The sequence below is a fragment of the Pezoporus flaviventris genome, unplaced genomic scaffold (assembly GCF_033815535.1).
Source record: "Pezoporus flaviventris isolate CSIRO_AGI_PZ_B2104156 unplaced genomic scaffold, CSIRO_AGI_Pfla_v1 ptg000037l, whole genome shotgun sequence".
NCBI lineage: Eukaryota > Metazoa > Chordata > Aves > Psittaciformes > Psittacidae > Pezoporus > Pezoporus flaviventris.
Genome location: NW_026892585.1, coordinates 16531884 through 16554072, shown reverse-complemented (window position 1 = coordinate 16554072; position 22189 = coordinate 16531884). Strand labels below are relative to the sequence as shown.

General features: G+C 40.3%; 1 protein-coding gene and 1 long non-coding RNA gene across 2 annotated transcripts in view; one reads left to right on the top strand and one right to left on the bottom strand.

Annotated features, from left to right (window-relative positions):
* LOC133275098 (uncharacterized) overlaps nt 1-3323 on the bottom strand; it is a 44795-nt gene extending 41472 nt beyond the window's left edge. Inside the window, exon 1 of the long non-coding RNA XR_009745393.1 lies at nt 3235-3323. This is a non-coding gene — a long non-coding RNA (uncharacterized LOC133275098). The remainder of the gene's footprint in view (nt 1-3234) is intronic.
* JAZF1 (JAZF zinc finger 1) overlaps nt 1-22189 on the top strand; it is a 189308-nt gene that overhangs the window by 82054 nt on the left and 85065 nt on the right. Inside the window, exon 2 of the mRNA XM_061464856.1 lies at nt 17322-17394. Within this exon, the coding sequence (XP_061320840.1) occupies nt 17322-17394 (73 nt within the window). The remainder of the gene's footprint in view (nt 1-17321; nt 17395-22189) is intronic.

Genomic DNA, 22189 nt, shown 5'->3' with positions numbered 1-22189 from the left:
AAAACAAAAACAAGAAAGCTTCAACCCCAGCATTTTACATCAGTACTTGGCATGGACAAATTTCAACTAGAAGTAAAATGAATCTTCTTTAGATACTTTGTTTTGATTTCAACTCCCTTCCCCTCCCCAGAAAGAAGAAAAGCAGAAGAAAAGTTATTAATGTTTCTGGCATCAGGGGTGGTGCTGACATGGGAACCCTAGAAAAATATGCAGCTCTTTCTTTGTTACGGGCCTTCTCTAAGCATCTTGTGTGCAGTTCATTGGCAGACAGACAATGCCAGTCTCCCACTGAGGTGGTTTGTTTAAGGTGTTTATTTCCATACTCTCTAATTCATGCCACCTTCCCCACAGTTGTCTGTCATAGAAGATGTTGGTCTTCATTTTGACTGGGTTATTAGGTAGTCTACTGACTACAGTGAAAAGCTTTAGAGCTACAATAAATTATGGAGGAGTTTCTAGGGATTTCTCTGCTGCTTACTGCAAATCAATACCACTCTGTAGAGCAAAAGGTGAGCACACTGACACTGCATTAAGGAATGAATATTAAAAGCTGCTAAAATCTGAACTGGAGAGATAGATATTTAACTTAGCCTTGGTAAATGTTTCAGAAAGAGGAACAGGGAATATAAAAGGCTTATTGGGTGGGGCAGGGAAAACGCTTTGAGGGAGAGGAGTATTCTTGCTGGTGGTCTTAATTTCTCTTGTAATCCAACCACTGTGCTTATTTACTGTTAGTCCTGAATACAAAGAGTTCAAAGCAGTTTAAGTTAAATATTATGAACTAATCCTAGCAGGCATGCAGTTATATTGTCATGATGCTGATATGCAGGTGTCTGCTGAACCTCTAGAAAGGTGTTTTGGGTTGTTTTGTTGGGCTTTTTTTGCCAAATGGATTCTTTTATAGTTTGTTTAGAAACAGCAAACCAAACAAGCTCTTCCTCTGAACAAGTACCCTTTTAGTTGGCCGTAGCTTTTTAAGTAAGTGTTTGATAGAAACATTTTAATGAGTTTGGTTAAACTTTTAAAGCTATTTCTTGAGAAGAGAGAAACATTACAAATGGGAAGCCATTTGCTGTTGCATGTAGGTAACAGACTTAGAAAGGTGATGTTACTTTTTTTCCGTTATGTGCAGTTACAGTTGTAAGATGATAATCAAAATATGTTTTAAGAATAATTATTTTTAATGTTGAAAGTGTCTTTGTATAGAATGTTCGTCTTTTGGGGTCAAATTATTTCATTCTCCTTAGAGAATTTTAAAAATGACTCCAACAATAAGTAACAGCATAGCTGAATAAACATTGAGCTAAATTAATTAAATTGTCATAAAACTCATCATCACAACCTTTATCTACCAAGTGTTTTCATTTTATCATATCCCTAATTTTGATAAATGTATAACGTGCTTTTTACTTCATAATCAGATGTTGATCAGAGGAAGGAACAGTACAGAATAAAAACAGTATTAGTATTTATTGCTGTAAAAATGGATGATGCTATCAACCTCTAAGAGTTAATTGCTGTTTAGTAGTAATAGTAGAATTTAGAAGGTACTAAACTATCACTTTAGGAAGTAGACTTTTTTTGCAGCAAGTACATGTAAAATTAGCAGTTGGATTGTTTACAGAAACATGCATCTTCCCGTTGAGACACTAGGGAAATGGTATACGTACTATAGATACTCATGTATCATGATCTGAGAAGAACTTGCTCGAGTTTTCAACATCAGTGATGTCCCCCTTTCCCCCCTACCTGTTTCCAAGTTCTTCTAATTACTTGTAACAAAAAAAAAAAACAAACAAACAAAATAACTGATGGTTTAGTGGTTCAACACTTTGATAACTGCATTACTACCTTTTCAAGTTGTACTGAGCTAGGAATGAGGCCTTGCTTGTCTGCATTCTAACAGGACATCAGAAATACACAATATTTCAAGCTCACCTGCAGAAATGGTTGAACAGATTTTCTTCATACAACATTCCCTGCAAGGAGAAATTTTACTGTTTGTTTGAAATTCTCATTTGTATATTTTGTCCTATCCTAACTTATTTTAAAAATATTTTTGACATAGCCAGGGCATTTATTAGATCCCTTTATCATCTTAAATGTTCTGAGCAGAAAATGAGCTTTCTCTGCTGAGAAGCCTTCCCAAGCTTGACTTACGTGAACCATGAGCACCAGTTTCAACTGTGCAGTGAAAAGTGCAGTCCCCTTCTGCTGCTTTGTATCACATGAAACATGAAGAAAGTACAGACACTTCAGCTTATGTGAATATCAGGCAAAACTGTGATAGCCAAAGCATGGACTGTTTTGTGAGCTTTTTTAGCGAATAGTCTTCCTGTTGTCGTAAATTAGTTATTATAGTAACCTAACTTCATATTCATTGATGTGCCTATTTGATTAATAAGTCTATATTTGAATTCTATGTGAGGGTAAAGAGAGTTAGAATTTCAAAGGAATTGGTAACTTACTGCATTTCCTTTGTGTTCGCACTGGGAAATTCATTTTTATTTGTTAACACAGCATGATTTTCATTGGGATAATAAAGTAAAAAGAGGATGTGTGAAAACATGCATTGGACTTAAATCATTGATTATTAAGCTCATTGATTTCCTTAAATCTCTACTCAGTGTCATCACTTTTAGGCTTATCTGAATTTATTTTCTATTTTAAACTTACAGTTCACTTTTTAAAATAATCTTTATTCCCCTGCTGTAACTTCTGGCTTTCAACCACATTGAGGCTTAGTTTAATTCAATCTGATTCAGGTTTTCTCTACATCAGAACTATTGGAAGTAGGAGTATCTCAATGCCTTTTTGTTTTGAAGGGAATGACTGGACAGAAATGGCTGAAGAGGAGTGACACACTTAGTATTTAAGCAGCGGATAACATTTTAAGTTGTAACAGGAATGTTTTAACGGTACTGAGTGGCAACGAGGCTGCAGCATGCCCCTTTCCTGTGCAGGTGAACGACGTACCTGCCACATTCATGAGGAAGCCATTTTGTGTGCCCTGCTTCAAAATGCTATGGCCTGCAGTCACAGAGCCAGGGCTTCCATGTGGCACTTGCAGCGTGTTTCCGTGGCAGGCTGACACGCTCTCAGTCACTTGCTCTGACTGACTGCTTTGGCTTCCCTGTGAGGAGCAAGGTATTTATTGTGTTGTTAAATGTGGTACTTCTGATACGGTATCACTTCCCTACCATCTTTCCCCATCACCACTGGCATATAGAATACCTGAGGGACTAAACGCCTGCCAGAAATAACACGGGAAAAGTCGCGGCTGCCTCTGGTGCCTTGTGAAGAGGAAACTCGGTGCGAAACGGGAGGTGAAATAACGTCTTAGCCGAAAGGCAGCAGTTCCAGCTGCGCTCGAGAAGGCAAATGGCGGCTGACGGCCGAGCGGCGCCGCCGGCAGGGCCGCGCTCTCGCGCCGCCAGGAGGGGGCGCGGCGGGCTCGGCTCTCTTTAGGGCAGCGGCGTCTGCCTTCAGCCGGGCGGTTCGGACGGCTCGGTCTCCCGGGCGGGCGGGGAGAGATGCGCTTGTCAGTGCGGGCAGGAAAACGGGTTGTTTGCAAATCCTGTGGTGAACCCTGTGTACGCTGACCCTCGGCTCTTCAACGACCCGCCCCGGCGGTATGGTTTTTCACTCTAAAGCTGAGTATCTCGTACGAGGCTTTGCTTTGCGTTTGTGTCTGCCTGTGAAGGAGTGGCCGCAGCTGCCCGTGTGGGAAGGGTGTTTCCCCTCACTGGCTGTGGGGTAAAGAGTTAAAAGCGGCTTTCTCTCGGAGAGTTCCAGCTGTGCTCCCGTTCCACTCCTGCCCCTGCGGATAGCACACCAGGGTGAGTCAGCGTGTGGAAGCCATCACTGGGCTTAATGATGAGGAAAACGCCATTTGGCCACGCTGAAAACTTGGAAGTTTTCTTACCAAGGAAACTGGCACAGCAGAAAATGTCTTCTTAAATCCCTGTGCGAGCCTCAGGTCATGAGTGGTTGATCGATTGTTGTGTTGTATCAGTTCAGGCCATCGTGGTGAGACTGCACTGACATGATCCAGTTTTGATAAAGCTGTGAGATCTCTTCCTTGCTCTGCAAACTGTTCTTTAGGAGCTGGACTGGGGTAGCCAGGTGTCATTCATGGTGGTAGGCACCTGGCCACTTACCACACTTGGTTTCCACTGCATGGAGATACTGTAATTGAAGTGGTAACTTAAACACATGAAATAATCTATTGCACTTTACTAGTTCTCAAGATAATTTTAAATTCTCTTTCAAGAACAGATGTCCAGGGTACAAAAGTGCAGAGGTTCTGCTCCACTGTCAGTACTTAAGGGCAAACATAATAGTCTTGTTACTCAAGGTTGATGGTTAACAGCACTTTTAAATGCCAGTCTTTGTCATCCTGATGATTGAGTGTTAGACTTCTAAAAGGTGCAGTTTGGGATAATTTTTTTATTTAGGTTTATAGTCAATTTGTTTGCAGAGAAGTAAATTTTTCATCTCACAGTATTATGTTTGTTTTTCTGTTCTGTTTTCAGTGGTGATGTCTTCCTCTTAAAGGGAGACCCTCACACCTCACCCCACCCCTGCTCCCTGCAAGAAATGTACTGATATATCATGTGTGTATGTGTGTGTTTCTTATTGCCTGAAGGGCAGGCTTGTTGCTGGATGTTTCATGTGTAGCACCAGTGACAAATGTGGAGTTGCTCATAGTCTTGGATAAGGCATATTGGTGGTGAAATTATTTCCAGTGAAATAATAAAATTGTGTAAGACACAGTATATCCAAACTAATTTTGGAAAAGATATTTCAGGAGATAAAGGTTATCTTCTTACGCACCTGGCAGTACGTAAGAACACAGCTGGTTCCCGCCCTTGCTCCACCGGGCATGGTTGCCATCTTCGGGAGGGAACTTCTCTTGAGTAACCCTAAGTAATGGTGCCATTCCCTTCTTCCTTACAAGAAATTGCTTAGTTTTGTGCACTCCCTATTCCTGTCAGCAGGAAGACAAGATTAAGAATCGAGTCTGTCTCCTACAAGACTGAGCAAAGTAGTAGCTCAGAAGATAAGCTTCTAATAGCGATTTTAGTGACTCACAGGAAAAGTATGTATTGTTCCATTCTAATACAACCCTTCCTCAAAATAAAACGAGAATTCCCACAACCCATGTTTGCAGAGGAGTGACAACACAGTAAATAACTTACAGTAAAAAGCTTTCCTTTTTGATTCCTGGTAAAGATGAAGAGATTTAACTTGTGAAATACTAGCTGCACTGTGTATAGTGGTTCATTTAGCATTTTCAGGCAAAATTAGAAGTGACCTGTTTTCAGTGACATTTGAAAATTTAGTGCTATGTTGATAGTCTGAAATGGAGATCTTCTGACATTGAAAATGAAATATGTGCCACTGCAGTTCAGTTGTGGTTTAGCTGGCCATGGAGTTGGGATATAATCATATTATTTTAACTCCTGGAGATCATTACTACTTTGGGAACTAAAACCCTCAAACATCGGAACTGTCAGGATATATATTTTGAACTTTTATTTAAAGTAATGCTGGGTTTTATTTGTTTTGGATTGTTTAGTCAGATTTTCATTAGTAGAACTAGATGAGAACAAGGGTTTGAGTATTTGAGTAATAAAAAAGCAAAACACAAACCTATAAATTTTCCATTTTTTTAACAGGAAAACTGGCTGTTTTGAAATAATTACTTGCTTTATGCAAAACTGTTTATCCTAGATTATGGATTTAAGCATGTACTCACCTCACATGCTTGATTTGAAAAAGTACAGACTTGTGGTTTATGTAAAGATTGCTTTTCTACTAGTAGTTACCAAGTTTTGCCCAAAAAAGACCAAACCTCCCAATGGATTTACCCAAGCCAGGCCTGGGTAGAAACTCTCTAAACTCCCAGTCAATCCAGTGCCAACTCCAAAAATTATTTGCTCATAATTTTGGCAAAATGCTGAATGCAAAATGAATGTTCCTCATTTTTCTTTTAAGTCGGCTTCTGAATGTAATGGGTAATGATGTGTATGACCTTAGAGAGTGGAGAAATGTGTGAATTTTGGAAATGGAGGGTTTTGACTGAACACCTAAAAAATCTGTGTGCAGGGCTGGGTCTGTACTGGGAAGCACCTTCCAACCCTTTTCCTCCTTTCTCTCCAGTCTGTCAGCACAGTACAAGAAACACGTTTTCCCCGACAGGCATCCTCACACCAGCTTGTGTCTGGGGGGATCACAGCGTCTGGGGGGATCGCAGCCATGTGGGCAGAGTGGTTTTTATTGGCCCTGTGTGTCGTCTGGGGAGGTGATACAATTATGTCAACAAGGGAAGTCCTTTTGATGTCCTCTTGTGTCCCCGTTAGAGGGCTCTGTTAACATAGCTGTGGTGTAACCACTGGTGCACTAAGGTGCACAGTGCATAAAGCAGTGGTTAAAAAGACCATCATGTTGGGGTGTGTTGGGGCAGTGCTACATGCCATTAGGTAGTTTTATCATTGCTTCAGTATAGAATAATATCCCTCTTAATTTTGGGGACCTTCCCCAATTTGTGTGAATCGAAAGTGAGTGCCTTTCCACAGTGTATGAGGTTTTAATACTCTCAGACAAAAGAAACATTATAGTGTGGTAAGGAATTAAAATACTCATTTCGTTATTGAAATGGGATCATTTGAGAGATTACTTATAATATATATTATGTCCTATGTGCCTGACTGTTAAGTGCGGATGGACTTTCTATTTTAACACTCTCCAGCAGCACCTCATGAGATTATTTTATTTCACTTAAATGTTGGGAAATTCCGTGAAAATGGCATTCTAATTTTTCTCTATTTCAAGCTTCATTAAGTATATTTGCACTTAGAAGTTTCAGTCAAGATGTTAACATTCCAGATGCTTAAAAATATAATGCATCTCAATTTAAAAAGTAAAATAAAAGTAGCAGCAGACTCTCTTTTTTCTTTTTCTCCATGAGACCTTTCTAGCACTCTGCTGATCTCCTGTTGATTTGATTAATGGGGATTTTACCTATTAAAAGTAACCATTAATTGTTGCATTGGTTGCAGCAGTATGTTTCAAATAAAAACTAATTAACATAACAGGTGGAAAGGCATCATGGCAATGAAGTGTACTTGCTGTTCACTACATCTGAAATATCACAAGGCGTCTTTTTGACATTTGTAGCTCTGCAGCCAGTTACCAGCAATTATGTTCCGTTTGAATAGAAATTAAGTATCTGATTTACAGCGTTACTTTTTATATTGAGATATGAGCTAATGAGAATATTATGAGGATTTCTGCAATCACAGTGCACAAGTAATATTCTCTTCATGAATTATGGTTATATCCTCCTACACAGCTCCCTGCTTCATATTGCTGCTGGAGTTTTAGTTGGGTTTTTGGAGGTGTGGGTGCATGAGAGATGGCTTAAAAACTGGTTGATAGGTGCCATCTCTTCTGCCAGAGGCAACTGCAGACTGTAGCTGGTGGCCTGTTCAGCTGTGCTGGGTGTCTGGGGAGACCCATGTGAACTGGGCTGTACCTCTATTTGCACTGCTTCCAATGGGACCAGAAAAGGCCACAGCTTGAATTTCTCTGATGAGAGAAAGTGCTGGTTGTGCTGGCTTGACAGAGTGAGGGGGTTTGTGAAAGTGATGAGAATACAGGATGGCGCACAGAGAGCTCTCACATCTTGTAAGCACAGGAAGGGATCTCTGATGTTGTTTGTCACAGGCCATCAGCTTCTCACTGAGAACACAGTAAATGATTCTTTTATTTAAGTAAAGAATTTCACAAATTCTGCACTTGGTTTAAAGTACTATCAATTGGTGTAAAGCAAAAAAGCAAGCTTTGGGACAACCTCAGGCAAGTTCTGGTCAACCAGATTGCCCCGCTGAGGAACAAAGGAACATACCAGTTGTTTGCATCTGTCTGCTACCTCGTGGATATCCTAGCAAGTTTGCTACCATCCAACCTTGGTTAATAAAGATTATTTTGGGAGCAGAGGAATGGAAAGTCTTTTTAATTTCTGGCAAGGGAAATCTCTTCTTAAGGCAGTAAATTTACTGTAATAAGGACCACAAGTGTAGCAAAGTAATATATTTTCAAATAAACAGATGAAGGCATGACTAAGTTGATCAAGTGTTTGGTTTGAGAACTTCTGTCCTGTTCTTATTTGTGTTGTATTATTTATATATAATATGTGGCACTGGAAAGTTATGTGCACTCTCATTTTTCACTTTAATTGCCTATTTAAAGACAGCATGACAGATCCAGAGGTTGCTTTCAGCGTCTGAGGAGCACTGTAGTCACTTACTAGTGTGCAGTAATTATCTAAATTGCAGAAATAAGAGTATTTTAAAGATCCAGGATCTCTGACTGGACTTCATGCATTCTTCTGTGTTCTCTGTATCTGAAATAATATTTTTCTTACATATAGTTATATTACAAATACTTTTTTTTTTTTTAATGAAAAATACTCCTCAGAGGATTTGTAGATCCTTGTGTTTACCTTTACTTGGCTATTTGGTTTTAAGTTAAAAACTGAAAATGTTAAATGATCTACACAAATGATCAGTTGTGTTCCTGAGCTAGCATTTTAACCTGAAATTCTTTGAGTAATTATGCATTAAACCATGTGAAGTTGTAATTAGAACTTTTTTTTGCCTGGGCAGTGGGAGGTAAGGGATGGCCATTTCTTTCAAGAGTTCACAGTCTGAATTAAATAGTGGCAGCTTGCAAGGATGAAACATGATTGCTCAGTAGTAGTGTTCTGTAGCAAAATGTTCTGCTAAGACCAACGCACAGATTTGTTTCTGTGGAGGTTATCTTAAATATTCTGCTGGCCAGCAAGATACCATTTTCTGGTACAGCAAAACTCTTGAGTTGCTGTGTCTGACAGAGTTTGTGTTACAAAACGGAGTTTCACATGTGGTGGTCTGCAGTAGTGAATGGGTGCTGTTGGTTGTGGTGTTCTTGGAGGGTTTTGTGCTTTGATTTTTCAGCTGCCTGCTTTTGGATTTCTGTGACTCCCTTCTTTATATGTTCTCGGCAGTGATGTCCTCGGACTGCTTCTTACAGGTTCTGCAGTTGTAACACTTAGCGAAGGTGTTCCTGGGATCAGGGTGTGTTTCCTATGAAGAGGCAGTTTTTACAAATTCCTGCTGCTTTCAGGAACGTCTATGAACACTGCCTTGCTTCCTTGTGAGGAGCACCTATATGAAGAGGCTGGTGTGTGCTAAACTGGGGTGTTAAGTCAGCAGATGCTGCTTTCTATGCCTTCCAGTTTCCTGTGTGTGCATTCCCAATATATACCTGTCACTTTTTTTCCTGAGGCAGCCTTTATTAAAACAAACTTTTTGATTGTTTTTTTTTTTCCTTTTTTTTTTCCTTTTTCGGATTTTTTTTTTTTTTGCTAACCACTTGCCTGCACATGCAATAAGTCATTTGCAGTTGTTAAGGTTAATGCTAACTTTTCTTTCAGGCTTTAGGAGCAGTCATAGAATAGTTAGGGTTGGAAAGGACCTTAAGATCATCAAGTTCCAACCCCCCTGCCATGAGCAGGGATACCTCCCACTGAACCATGCCACCCAAGGCTCTGTCCAACCTGGCCTTGAACACTGCCAGGGATGGAGCATTCACAACTTCCTTGGGCAACCCATTCCAGTGCCTCACCACCCTTACAGTAAAGAACTGCTTCCTTATATCCAGTCTAAACTTCCCCTGTTTGAGTTTTAATCCGTTACCCCTTGACCTATCACTACAGTCGCTAATGAAGAGTCCCTCCCCAGCATCCTTATGGGCCCCCTTCAGATACTGGAAGGGTGCTGTGAGGTCTCTACACAGCCTTCTCTTCTCTAGGCTGTGAACAGCCCCAACTTTCTCAGCCTGTCTTCATACGGGAGGTGCTCCAGTCCCCTGATCATCCTCCTGGCCTCCTCTGGACTTGTTCCAACAGTTCCATGTCCTTTTTATGTTGAGGACACCAGAACTGCACATACTACTCCAGGTGAGGTCTCATGAGAGCAGAGTAGAGGGGCAGGATCACCTCCTTCAACCTGCTGGTCATGCTCCTTTTGATGCAGCCCAGGATACGGTTGGCTTTCTGGGCTGCGAGTGCACACTGCCTGCTCATGTTCATTTTCTCATCGACCAGCATCCACAAGTCCTTCTCCACAGGGCTGCTCTGAATCTCTTCTCTGACCCACCTGTAGCTGTGCCTGGGCTTGCTCTGACCCAGGTGTAGGACCTTGCACTTTGCATGGTTAAACTTCGTAAGATTGGCATTAGCCCACCTCACAAGTGTGTCAAGGTCCCTCTGGATGGCATCCCTTCCCTCCAGTGTCTCAACTGAACCACACAGCTTGGTGTCATCAGCAAACTTGCCGAAGACACTCTCAATCCCATTGTCCATGTCTCCGACAGATGTTGAGCAAGACTGGTCCCATCACCAATCCCTGAGGGACACCACTTACTAATGGTCTCCAGACAGACATTGAGCCATTGACCACAGCTCTTTGTCCACAGTAGTTTTAACTGTTGACTGTGATTTGTGATGCTTTACTTTGGCTTTGGACTCTTCATCCTTCTGCAGTAATGTGGCAATTGCAGTCAGTCAGTTGCAGGTCTGAGCAGCAGCAGAGTGCCAGTAGAGCACTGTCGGCACAATAGAGCTGTCTCCCAGTGGGCCAAAAAGACTTCAGTTTCCTGACTACCTTGTCATATTTATGTGGCCTGTGTCTTTCAGGTTTTAGGTTTTTTTTTCATGGTTTCATGCACTTATGAGCAATTTGACAGGGAAATAAACTGTTTGCAGCTGAGTAATTTTTGCAGCTCTGGGAGAGACCAAACAGGAAAAAATTTGTACTAACAAATATCCTGAAGCCTCTAGTGTTCATTGAAACTGTGAAAGTTGAAATAAATACAGTATTTTCTTGTTGTTTTTGCCTGCATGTAGCTTCCTTAGTCTCCTGTTTAATAGGAGCTTAATCTGGAAATGTGGAACAGTTAGATATCTGATGTGTTTCACACATTTTGATAAATCTGTCTCTGTGGCAATAGTACGTTGATCTTGGAAAGAACTTAAACTTGTGTGTAAGTGTAAAAGATGATCTTAAAGTCAGTGTGGGGGGTAAAGCTCTTGCAGAATCATGATATTTATCTTCTGATGTTCTGTTTTTGAAGTGTAGAGCATCATCTTCTCTTTGGAGATGAGGGGAAAAGAATTCTAGTACAGATATAATACGGGGACTATGTTAATAAGTGTAAAATCTTATTCTTTGAATTCATAAGAAGACGTGAATAACGCTGCTTTTGGAACTGAAACTGAAATTCATAATGGCTTCCCTGTAATGGAGGCTTTGGAAGGGAAACAGTTTCCAGTAACATTTAATTTATCTGTTTCTGGCTTTTTAAGCTACATCCATGTAAGAACAATTGTGGAGTTTTGAGGAAGCCAACAGAAATGTTTGCCTTGGCATCATTAGTGAAGCGAGCTGGTTTCAAGGAAATCTAGGTTTTAATTAACTAGCTGCACTGACTTCTATCAGCCAGTTTCAAGGCCAAGTGAAATACAAGACAGGCACTCTGTGAACCTGGGGGTGGGCAAGCGGAACATGTGTATGGATCTTCTGATGAAGCCAGTTGTGGGTCGGGGGGGGAACCCCTGTGTTGGCAGTTCACCTCAGTGAGATGTTGCACAAAAAAGGCAAGATTATTGTGAATGTCTCCAAGTGACTTGGGAGATAGATCACACTGTAAGTCCTTGGTCCTTGTAAATATGAGGTTTAGTGCCTTTAAAATCCGTTGCAGGGCCATTATTTTCATAACATTTAAGGAATTTTGTTACTGTTTTTGAGATTAAACAAACACAACACCCTTGGGTTGGCAAGGGGAATTTTGTGGTTTTGCTTTTGTTGCAAATTTAAGTAGTGTCATGGCTGATAGAAGCCATGGTTTTTGAACCTAAGTCTTTTTATGATATGGACAACTACCTGCAGGCCCCAGCCCCTGAATGTAATATCTACAACATCATGAAAGCTGTTGGAGTGTTACAGCCTCCAAAAAAATCTTGACAATCCAGTTGCTTCATTTTTATGTGAACAGGGATTCGTATGTCCTTCTTCAGGTATCAGGACTCTTGTCAGTCTTGACCTCAACTTCTGCCTGTTAAGTGTTGGCACAGAGGGGTAAAAGGAGCACTGGCCACTTCATATTCAAGATGTTGAAGAGGAGTTTAAATTTTATGTCTTAAGTCATTATTTCTTTTCTTCTGAGGTTGTCTTTACCACTTTGTTAGTGGTAGTGACCTTTCCTAGTCCCTGTAAGAAGAAAGCTTGCAATTGTGAAATAATGCCACTGAAACTTGTTAGCGCTTTTCTCTGTGCCCTTTATAAGGTCAACAGTGATTTTTCACAGTGATTTAAATGCAGAGACTTTATGAAAGTGAAGTTCTCGTGTGAAGCTGCTTATAATAACTTCCTTGTGTCTTGTAGGGCAAAACTTATTGCTCCATTATGTAGTAATGAAGATGTGGCATGTCATTTTGTGCCGAAATACTCATGTTGAATCAAGTCATATAACTGATGAAGGCTGAGGGATGTGCATGCCTTTTTTATTATTTGCTCTTAGGATTTTGCAGTGTTTTAAAGCTGCAAGTTATTTCTACACAGAGTGAGTTGATACAGCAGTTGTAGCTTGGTTCAGTAGTCTGTGATTCATTTTGTCAGGACATGCTCCACAGAAAATGCCTGGCTTCATATGAGTAGTTCAGAGATGGCACAGTGCAGTTGATGGTCTTACCCTTAATGACACATTTGTAGTACCTGTCTGATTGCCTGGTATGAAGCAGGTTGTGGATCTGAGAAATTGGAGGTGTCTAATCCTATAGATGATTAGTTGAGTAACTCTCGTGGTTGTTAGCACCCACACTTCAGTCTTTTTAATAGTAAAGAACAAAACCCTGAGGTAGTTCACATGAAATAAAATTTATTTTAATAACATTTCATTAAAGAAAAAGAGAAAGAAACAGCTGTTGTGGTGCTGAAACCAGCACACCATTGTTTTCAAAAATCTAACATCACAGTAAAATAAGAAGACACAGTTAAAAAAAACCCAACAACCTACGTCATTACAGAAAGTACGTAGTGCTCTTCTTCTTCTCACTGTGGGCCATAATGATTACGAGAAGAAACAAGTACTGAAGGCAGCTAATGTGTAGTGGATGGCAGTTTGTTCAAACATATTTGAAGTGTTACAGCAAAACTAATGAAGTAACGAACTAATGAAGTAACGAACTAATGAAGTAGCAAGTCTTTGGTAGCCTGTGTTAATTCAAGAAGTGAGGGTAACTAGTTAATGCTAATCAACCAGTCCCTTCAAAATCTGTAGTTTGCTTGTGTGTGCGCTGTCTGGATGTTTCTCTTACAAGAAGAGGAGCTCAGATTAGTCCTAGGCTGTACTTAAATGCTTTTCAGGGAAAAGATTTGTCATCTGTGAGTGTTTAATGAATTATAGGTGTCTGTTTGGAAACTATTTAGGCTACTTCTGGCTAACTTTGACCAGCCTATGGGTGCTTGAGGAAATATCGACTAAACATTTAACATTACACAGGGCTATTCTGTGAGACTGAACAACAGATTTTTGTCTCCTCTGCTCCTCATCCAAAAGTCAGACAGTTGGGAGTGTTGATTGATCCATAACATCTTGGTCAGTGGGGTAACGTGTTTGGAGACTGTGGCTTTGGGCAGCATGCATGGTGTTAGACACTTACGCTAGAGGCTGCATGAATGCGCTTAGGTGTGAGAGAAGCAGATCACTGATAGTCCAGGCTTGAACGAAAGTTCAGCATCAGGGAATACTGCTGTTTAATCTCATTGTAGCTGTGTCGGCTGTCTGAAAGCAGAGAGATTGAAAAAAATTCTTCTTATTGTAATTTTATTTATTTATTTTTCCTTTAAAGCAAGCTTGGGATGTTTGTGGTCTTTCTGTAGTTATTAACAATAATGTATATTAGCCCTGCACTTCAAAGTGTTCTAACTAACATTAAGAAACTAAGTAGAGACTGCCTAAATTGGAAGTAAAGTACCCTAAGGGGGGTGGGAATGCTGTCAGAGGCTACAGGGGAGAGGATATGGGGGAAGAATTGTATATATGTTCAGTCCTGTGGTACAAAAGTGAACAAGTGGTTATAGACACCTCCATGCAATTTTTAACTTGTTCATATGTCAGGACATTTCGAGGGGAGAGGAATGGGCAGGATGAGTAGTGAGAATTGGGGTTAGGAAGGGGCAGGAGAGAGAAAATGCATGAAGTGAGGCAGAGCATGAGGAAGAGGGACTGGAGGGGGGGAGGAACAGACTGGTGGTGTTTTTAAGAGGGTGAGAAAAAAGGTAGCACTGATGAGCCAAGTGTACATGTGTCCTGGATAGCAGGGCTGTGAAGGTTTTAGGTGGGTGTAATGGGGCTGCTGGTGCTGCCATCATGCCTCTCCACCTGGGGAAGGGCTGCACAGCTGTGGCACAGCTGGCCTGGTCACTGCTCTTTCCTGTTGTTCTCTGAGCTATGTGGTGGCCCTAGTCGAGTTTCTGTACTTCCTTTTTATCTTCTGTTACTATAGATGAGTAAGAGAAATAGTATCCATAGTGTTACGTTCTGCTACAGTGCAGAACTGAATGTGACATTCTCATGACCGGCGACCCAACAACTGGTTTCAAGAGGAGTAAAAATGTATGAAGCATTTTGAGTGCTATGAATTTAGCTCTCAGAGATGTTCTTGACCACCTCCTAGATTATTTTTTGGTGGAATTAGGATACAGAACACAATTGACTGGAAATACGTGTGAACTCTGATGCATAGAGTTGGAAGGGATAGAAACACTGAATAGACTGTGTGCAGTGTGTTCCTTGTGTGTCAGGCAGTACGTGACTGAGAGGTGGACTCTGTGCAGGTGCCAGCAGGCGAATTGCTCTGTGCTTTGATACCATGCTCCTTTGATACCAGAAGTTACGGGGCTTTGGGGTTTTTGTCTTTGTGTTTTCATCTTCAGCTGGCATTATGGTGAGCCAGTGGCAAGCAGCGGAAGGGTGGTGAACTCTTCGTTAGAACTTTCCCTTGCCCTCTCCCACAGTTATGTGCAACACTGATGTAAAACAGCCCCAATTTTGTCTCCTTCAGCCGTTGTTTATAGATGGAGGTTAATCCCATTTAAGAACAGGATTAGCAAAAATGCAGTGATTTAACCACTAAGCCTTGGCTTGAGTTGAGGCAGTTCTGAGATAGTCCTGGCTGGGATTAATGCTTTGCAGACATTCGGGATTGAGACAGTTTCACGGCAGGCCATGAACCACCAAGGTGTAAATCTAATGAAGCTCACCATGACAGCAGTTGTATGCTTGGCCTGCTAAATGACTGTGGGTTTTGTAGAAACAAAGGCAAGCAAAAGATCTTTGCCTGTTTCCTGAACCTAACTTCCTCAGAGAAGTGAATTACAGAGATAACACAGAAGATAGCTGATGCTTTGCTGTCTTTGGTTAGCTTAATACTGAGCATGGTGTGCTGGTGATTACTGCTGATTTTCCCCAGGCACCAGCAAGGTCTGCTCCTTTTAAGGATGACAGGCTTGGGGTTGCTGGTTGAATTGGCACTTCTGCTTTTATCCCTCTTCTCTGAACTTCCTTAAAGGTGCTTATCTCTTTAGGGATGTACTGATAACGGCCTGTTAGCAAAATCCTAAACTTTGCAGGGGCAGATGTAGGAAGAAAGATCAATAGGATCAGTCTGAGCTTTGAGGGGGTGGGACAGGGGATTCCCTACCCACTGAATAAAGACATAATCCGCTGGGGACAGTGGCGTGACAAATGCACCTACCTCGAGCACAGTCCCCATGCATTTCAGTTAGAAATCTTCCTTAAGGCAGGGGAGCAGAGACAGATTTCAAAATAATTGTTTCATGGTTTGAAAACAAAACAAACCCCACAAAACGCACCAGAAGCAACTGATCAGGTCAGATAAAGGTGTCTAGATAATGAGCTTTTAACAATGCTTGAAGTTGTAGGATGAAGCAAGAACAATCCGAAATACGGATTTTGCTTGGGATTCCTCCCTGATAACACGAAGTACATGCTTCTCAGAAATAAAAGATGAATAGCAACAGTACTATGGGGAGCAATTCAGTAAAGGCAGTTTGTATTCTTTGTAGTTAAAATGCAGCAGTTGCACCCAGAATTGCTTTTAAAGTAATGCATAAAATGTTATTAATGACAGTGTAGTAATCTGCACAGGCATGTGGCAAATTTTCCGTTGGGAACTTTTGAAGATTGTTTATGCTCAGCTCCTAAAGGTGCATTTCTACAATGTAGGGCAAGGCTGTATTTGAAACCTCTATATATAGAATCATAAAATAGTTAGGGTTGGGAAGGACCTTAAGATAATCAAGTTCCAACCCCCCTGCCATGGGCAGGGACACCTCACACTAAACCATGTCACCAAAGACTCTGTCCAGCCTGGCCTTGAACACTGCCGGGGATGGAGCATTCACAGCTTCCCCAGGCCACCCATTCCAGTGCCTCACCACCCTTACAGTAAAGAACTTTATATAATCCTATTCTTTTCCATAAGAAAACTATGCAAACTGTGGGCATACTCCGTTCGGGTTTCAGAAATTTAAATCAAGACAACTACTTTTTAGATAAAAGCAAAACTTAACTGAAAAGGACAATGCCAGCAGTGATTGAGAACATATTCTTTCATCTGAGTGAGAAAGCTGGCACTCCAGGGAATTGGATTGTGTTTGCTTCAAGGCTTTTGGTGGGCAATGCTCTGCTTGGCAAGCTCTTTGCTTCCAAGTACATTTTTGTATGACTTTTCTGATTGAGAGCTTCAGAAAATAAGCTGTAGAGAAGCGAGAAAGCAAAACTCAGAGATGCAGAAGTATCAAGTCCCAGCTGACAAGATTTGATCGCTCTTGAAACATCTCAAAATGTGTCAGCCATATTTAGAAATAGCTACATTACAAAAGAAGAAAGTTTGATCCTTTTAACACTGTAAATCATGGAAAGCAGTGAAAACTGAAATTTGTGAGGGGGATTGTGAAAGCTTGTGTGACGACTGGAAATTACATCATTGTTGATGTTTCAAATTCTTGTACAAAGTAATGCAATGCTGTTTACAAATGAATGAGCAAATGATTGTGCTGTGCAAAACATGCACTATATGGATAAACTGGGTTGAGCTACTTTGTATCTCATGTTGCAGTATACAGTCTCATATGTTTCAAAGTCAACATAGAAAACTCAGTTCTCTGCTTGTATTTTTTTTATTCCAGATACAGACCCACGTGTATTAGAGAAACAGGAACTTCAGCAGCCAACCTATGTTGCTCTAAGTTACATTAACAGGTAAGTGTGGTTATTTTTTGGGTATAACTGATCTTGGTTTGCACAATATGTGTCTCTCTGCATATGCCAAAATGGTATGCTGATGTATGCGCTCTTGTTTTGTTTCATGTTACATGACACTGTGATAACACCTGTTTTGGAAAGATAGTTGAATTAAAATTTAAGTAAATTTTTAATCAGTTTTACAGTGGGCACAATCAGCCCTTCAGCTGAACTACTCAGTTGGGGGATGAGGTTTAGCCTTTATGTTCAAGCTAAATCGTAGTTGAAACAAAATTGCTTGTTTTTCTACTTTCTTGTACTCAACATGAGATGAGAAGAATTCTTTTTTTTCAATGAAAAGTGGAATTTAACCGATAATAGTTCCATACGTAAGAATTCTTTACAGTGCCTCAGAGGTTTTTCAACCACATTGTATGTCTTTAAAAATTTTGTTTACCAGCTCTGTATAACCTAAACCTGGAAAATTCTAAGAAATAAAGCCACTCTTTAAAGCACTTAAATAGATAACAGAGCTTTGGCTTTTCGGTTATTGACTGATGGCAGAACTAAAATTTCCAGAGTGCTCCAGCATAGAGGAATGGGAGGGCTGCTTGTGTCTTAGGCTGTGTATGGTAAAGAGTAGCCTGAGAGGTGCTTTTTATTTTCCCTCTCACCTAAGCACGTTGCAGAATTCAGTGAAGGTAGCTTAGCTTACTTTTCCTCTGGGGGGAGAGTGAGCCATGGAGCACACTGCATGGGAGGGAAAGATGGCAAGGTTTTGTGTCATGTGCACCTCCCTTGGGACAGTGCCCCTTTTTCAGTATGTTTGCCAAGCTGTCTTTTAATCCTAAATGAACACTGTACAGGAAGTGTAATTTCTCATTATTTTCCCGTCTTTTACATCATACTGATTTTTTGATCAGTTGTACTGTGGTTGGAAGCTCGAGTTAGTTGCATTTTGGAAATGCACTTCTCGGAAAATACTCTGTATGAGATGATTGTTTTACATGGAACACCAGTTTCCTTTTGTATCTTTGCTGTCTGGAGGTTGAGATGCAAATTCACAAGCCTGGAAGATTAACCCCAAAATCTAATTCAGGATAGGCTGAGTTGATTCAAACTATCATGGGTCATGCATAATGCAAAACTCTTCTTTCTAATTCTACTTCAAATTAAAAATTAAAACGAACCCACCCAGCCCCCAGAAAAATCTCCCAACCCAGCAGACTTTTTCAAACACAGAATCCATCCACTGTTTGGCTTTGGATAGTGTTTGCTGTAGAGAAAGCATGTTGGGGGGGAGGAGGGGAGGGGTCTTGGAAGTATGAAAGTAAGAAGTGGTGTTCACTTGATCAAATGACTCCATTTTCTCCACTACATGAGACTATGATGATTAAGAGTAGCTGGTGTTGGTTTCCTACTTGGCAAGTAACTCCTGCTCTTCCTGAAGACAGTTCTGCCCTTTTAAAGAATATTTTGAAATTAACCATGACCGTTTTTAACACATTTTTTCTGTTGATCTCATTCAATTTAGAAAATGTTTGGGGTTTTTATATTTCGGTATGTAGGCTTGATATATTGTTGTGTGTGTTGGTGTGTTTCCCTCTTTCCATTATATACTTGGGCATTTTCTCTTGTTGCTCCTGTGGTTATTTTACTTAATGTGAAGGAGAGGCAAGTATTTTTTAAAAATTAGGGAAAAGGTGGTTTAAGATCTCAGAAAATACCATGGGATTTGATTGGCCAATTTGGAATGAGACTACTCTAAAGAGAGCTTGAAAGTGATACCTCCACTGGATTTCGCAATTTTGGTATCCTTTTCAAGCAAGTTCTGTGTGACTGAGATAGTTTTAGTTACTCGCTATGTATTTTGTCCAAACATTCTTACCCTTTCAATTCTGAGAAATAATTCTGCACATCTGAATTGAGTTGTTTTTACAGCAGAATCCAATCTGAATTGACTCTTATTTAAACCAGCTGCTATTTAATTGCTCTTTTAATTGTATTTTAATTTATTCCAAAGTGCTGATGTCTTTCATTGAGCCACCTGCTCTATACAGCTTCAGCTCTTGAGGGAGCAGCAATATCCATTACACTACAAGACATGCCTTCCTATTTCCTTCTACATATGCCAGCGCCGAGTTCTGCTTTGTTGTCCCAGGCTATGAACTCAGATTTCTTACCTAATACATGTCATAAACATGTTGTGTACTGTTAGATATCAAACACCAGATACTGCTGCACTTTTTTTAAACTCATGCTTTTATGGCTTCCAAGTGGAACTGAACTTAACTCAGTTCCTGCTGTGAGTTCCAGGCCTTAAAACAATCTTCCTCTGTATATTTGTGTATTCAATATGATCTATGTGGGCCATACGCTCTCATGAAGCCTGGGAAAATATGGACTTCTGATTCTCAAGGATTGTCAAAATTGTATGATAAGATGTACAGTTAATATATGTTGTGGTAGAAAGATTAAGTGGGTGTGCTTTATACTCTGCCTATTGCCCAGTTGTATGGTGGCCATTATGGTACAAAGCAAAACATAAATCTGGGTTCTCTGGTTTGATAGCTGGGAGGATAAAGTATCCATAAAGCAGGTAGCAGAGACAGAAGGGTACAGAAGTCTTTGTTTCCAATCTGAAACATAATGTTGGTTCCATTTCCCTTCTACCCCTAGTTATTTTCTGAGGCATATTGATACAGCAGTATTGTATGTGCTTCTAAGTTCTGAAACATCCTTCAGATTGTCAGTGGCTGAATCTATAAGGCTCCGTCTCTTTCTCTGCTGGAGATCTACAGCCATTACAGCTTTCAGTAACTACACACAGATGCAGCTTCCATAATGTGTGATCCTCATGTAGACAGATAACATTAATTTTAAAACTGGAGGATAAAACATAATTTATAGGTCACAATGGTTTATTATCGGTACATCAAACACTTGCACCAGGCACTGACTGTATTGATGCGAAGCATTTTCTCAGACAAAGTTTAGTATAGCCTTAATGCAGTCCCCAGTATTGATGATTGTTCCCTGCTGACTTTTGGTTTGCTTTCTTGAAAGTCAAAATTGGGAGTCAGTAAGACACACTACTGCCAAAGCAAATGCAGTTCGTCTGCTTCCATTCTATAAATATACAAGCAGTTTGTCTGCAGGAAGTTCGATGGTGCTACTAGGCTGAGAAAGTTGGGGCTGTTCAGCCTGGAGAAGAAAAGGCTTCATGGAGAACTCATAGCAGCCTTCCAGTATCTGAAGGTGGCCTACAAGGATGCTGGGGAGGGACTCTTCATTAGGGGCTGTAGTGATAGGACCAGGGGTAACGGGTTAAAACTTAAACAGGGGAAGTTTAGATTGGATATAAGGAAGAAGTTCTTTACTGTAAGGGTGGTGAGGCACTGGAATGGGTTGCCCAACAAGTTGTGAATGCTCCATCCCTGGTGGTGTTCAAGACCAGGTTGGACAGAACCTTGGATGGCATGGTTTAGTGGGAGGTGTTCCTGCCCATGGCAGGGGGGTTGGAACTAGATGATCTTAAGGTCCTTTCCAACCATAACTATTCTATGATTCTACTACATGAGTGGGATATTGGCTGTAATCTGCCAGGAACAGTTGCAAATGAGCACTTGGGCCAACATCCTCCAGTACTTTCTAGAGGTATTTCCTTTGTATATTGATCAAGAAACCTTTATATTTTGTATTGCATTTAAATGCAGTGATTAGCAGCAATAATTAATATTGCTTATTCCTCTTCTTAGATACTGTATTTATAGTTTTAAGTTAATTAAAATGACTATGAATTTTGCTTGTTTATCAGAACCTACATAGTGCTGTCTGTGCCTCTGAGTTTTGCTGGTCTGGGACTTTGGAGGCGATGATTCTTGAGTTTGCTGTATTATCCTGGCATTTTAGCATACTGTCAAGGCTTTCAGGCTTCTGCAGTCTAATGGAAAGAGAATCCTCAGTATTTGTGTATGTGATTTTTTTTTTTTTTTTTAATGTGGATATTGCTTGTTACATGTCGGCGATGAAAGCAGCTGTTGTGGGAACAGGTTGGTTCAAACAAACAAACGATCCCAGCATTAGTACCACAAGTAAGAAGACAACAGAGGCATACAAATACTTCCTTCAGCTATAAAGATAACACTAAAAAAGTAAAAAATCCTTGATGCCAAAACTTCATGATGTAAAAATCTTTTACAATTAATTTTTAAAGCATGTATTGCAAATTTGAGCTGGTAAGTACCAGAAATATGAAGAAAGCATAATATATTGGAGTAAATTCTTTCACCTAGAAAAGGTGGGAAGTCCATAGTAACTTGTATTATTCAAAGCATGTGTTATAAAAAAATAAAATTAAATGTGCATTTAATACATTCTACAAAATTAATTTTGCTTAGATACAGAAATCACTTTGATTAAAAGAATTTCATCACAGTGGAGAAAAAAGGAAACTAGAATGCACCTACAACTGAAATTAATCTACCTTCATTGTGTAGTGTTTCTACTGCACATCACATAATAGCTACATTAGGGAACTGTTGAAAGCAAAGACTATTGTAATCTTAAAATCTTTTAAAAGTTACAAAAATTCTTTTAATTCATGGATTCTAGGTTCTTTAATGGTGTTTTTTTACTGATAATTGCAATCATACAAGAAAATTTTTGAATGAGGCTGTTGGCTGTCTATAAAGTTTACTCTTGTGCACAACTGGGAGTACAAATGAAGCCTGTGATCAGAACTGGACGGCATTCTTGGGTGAATGGCCCAAGATTGTCCTTGCACATCTCTGAGCCAGTCCTAACATTTTTG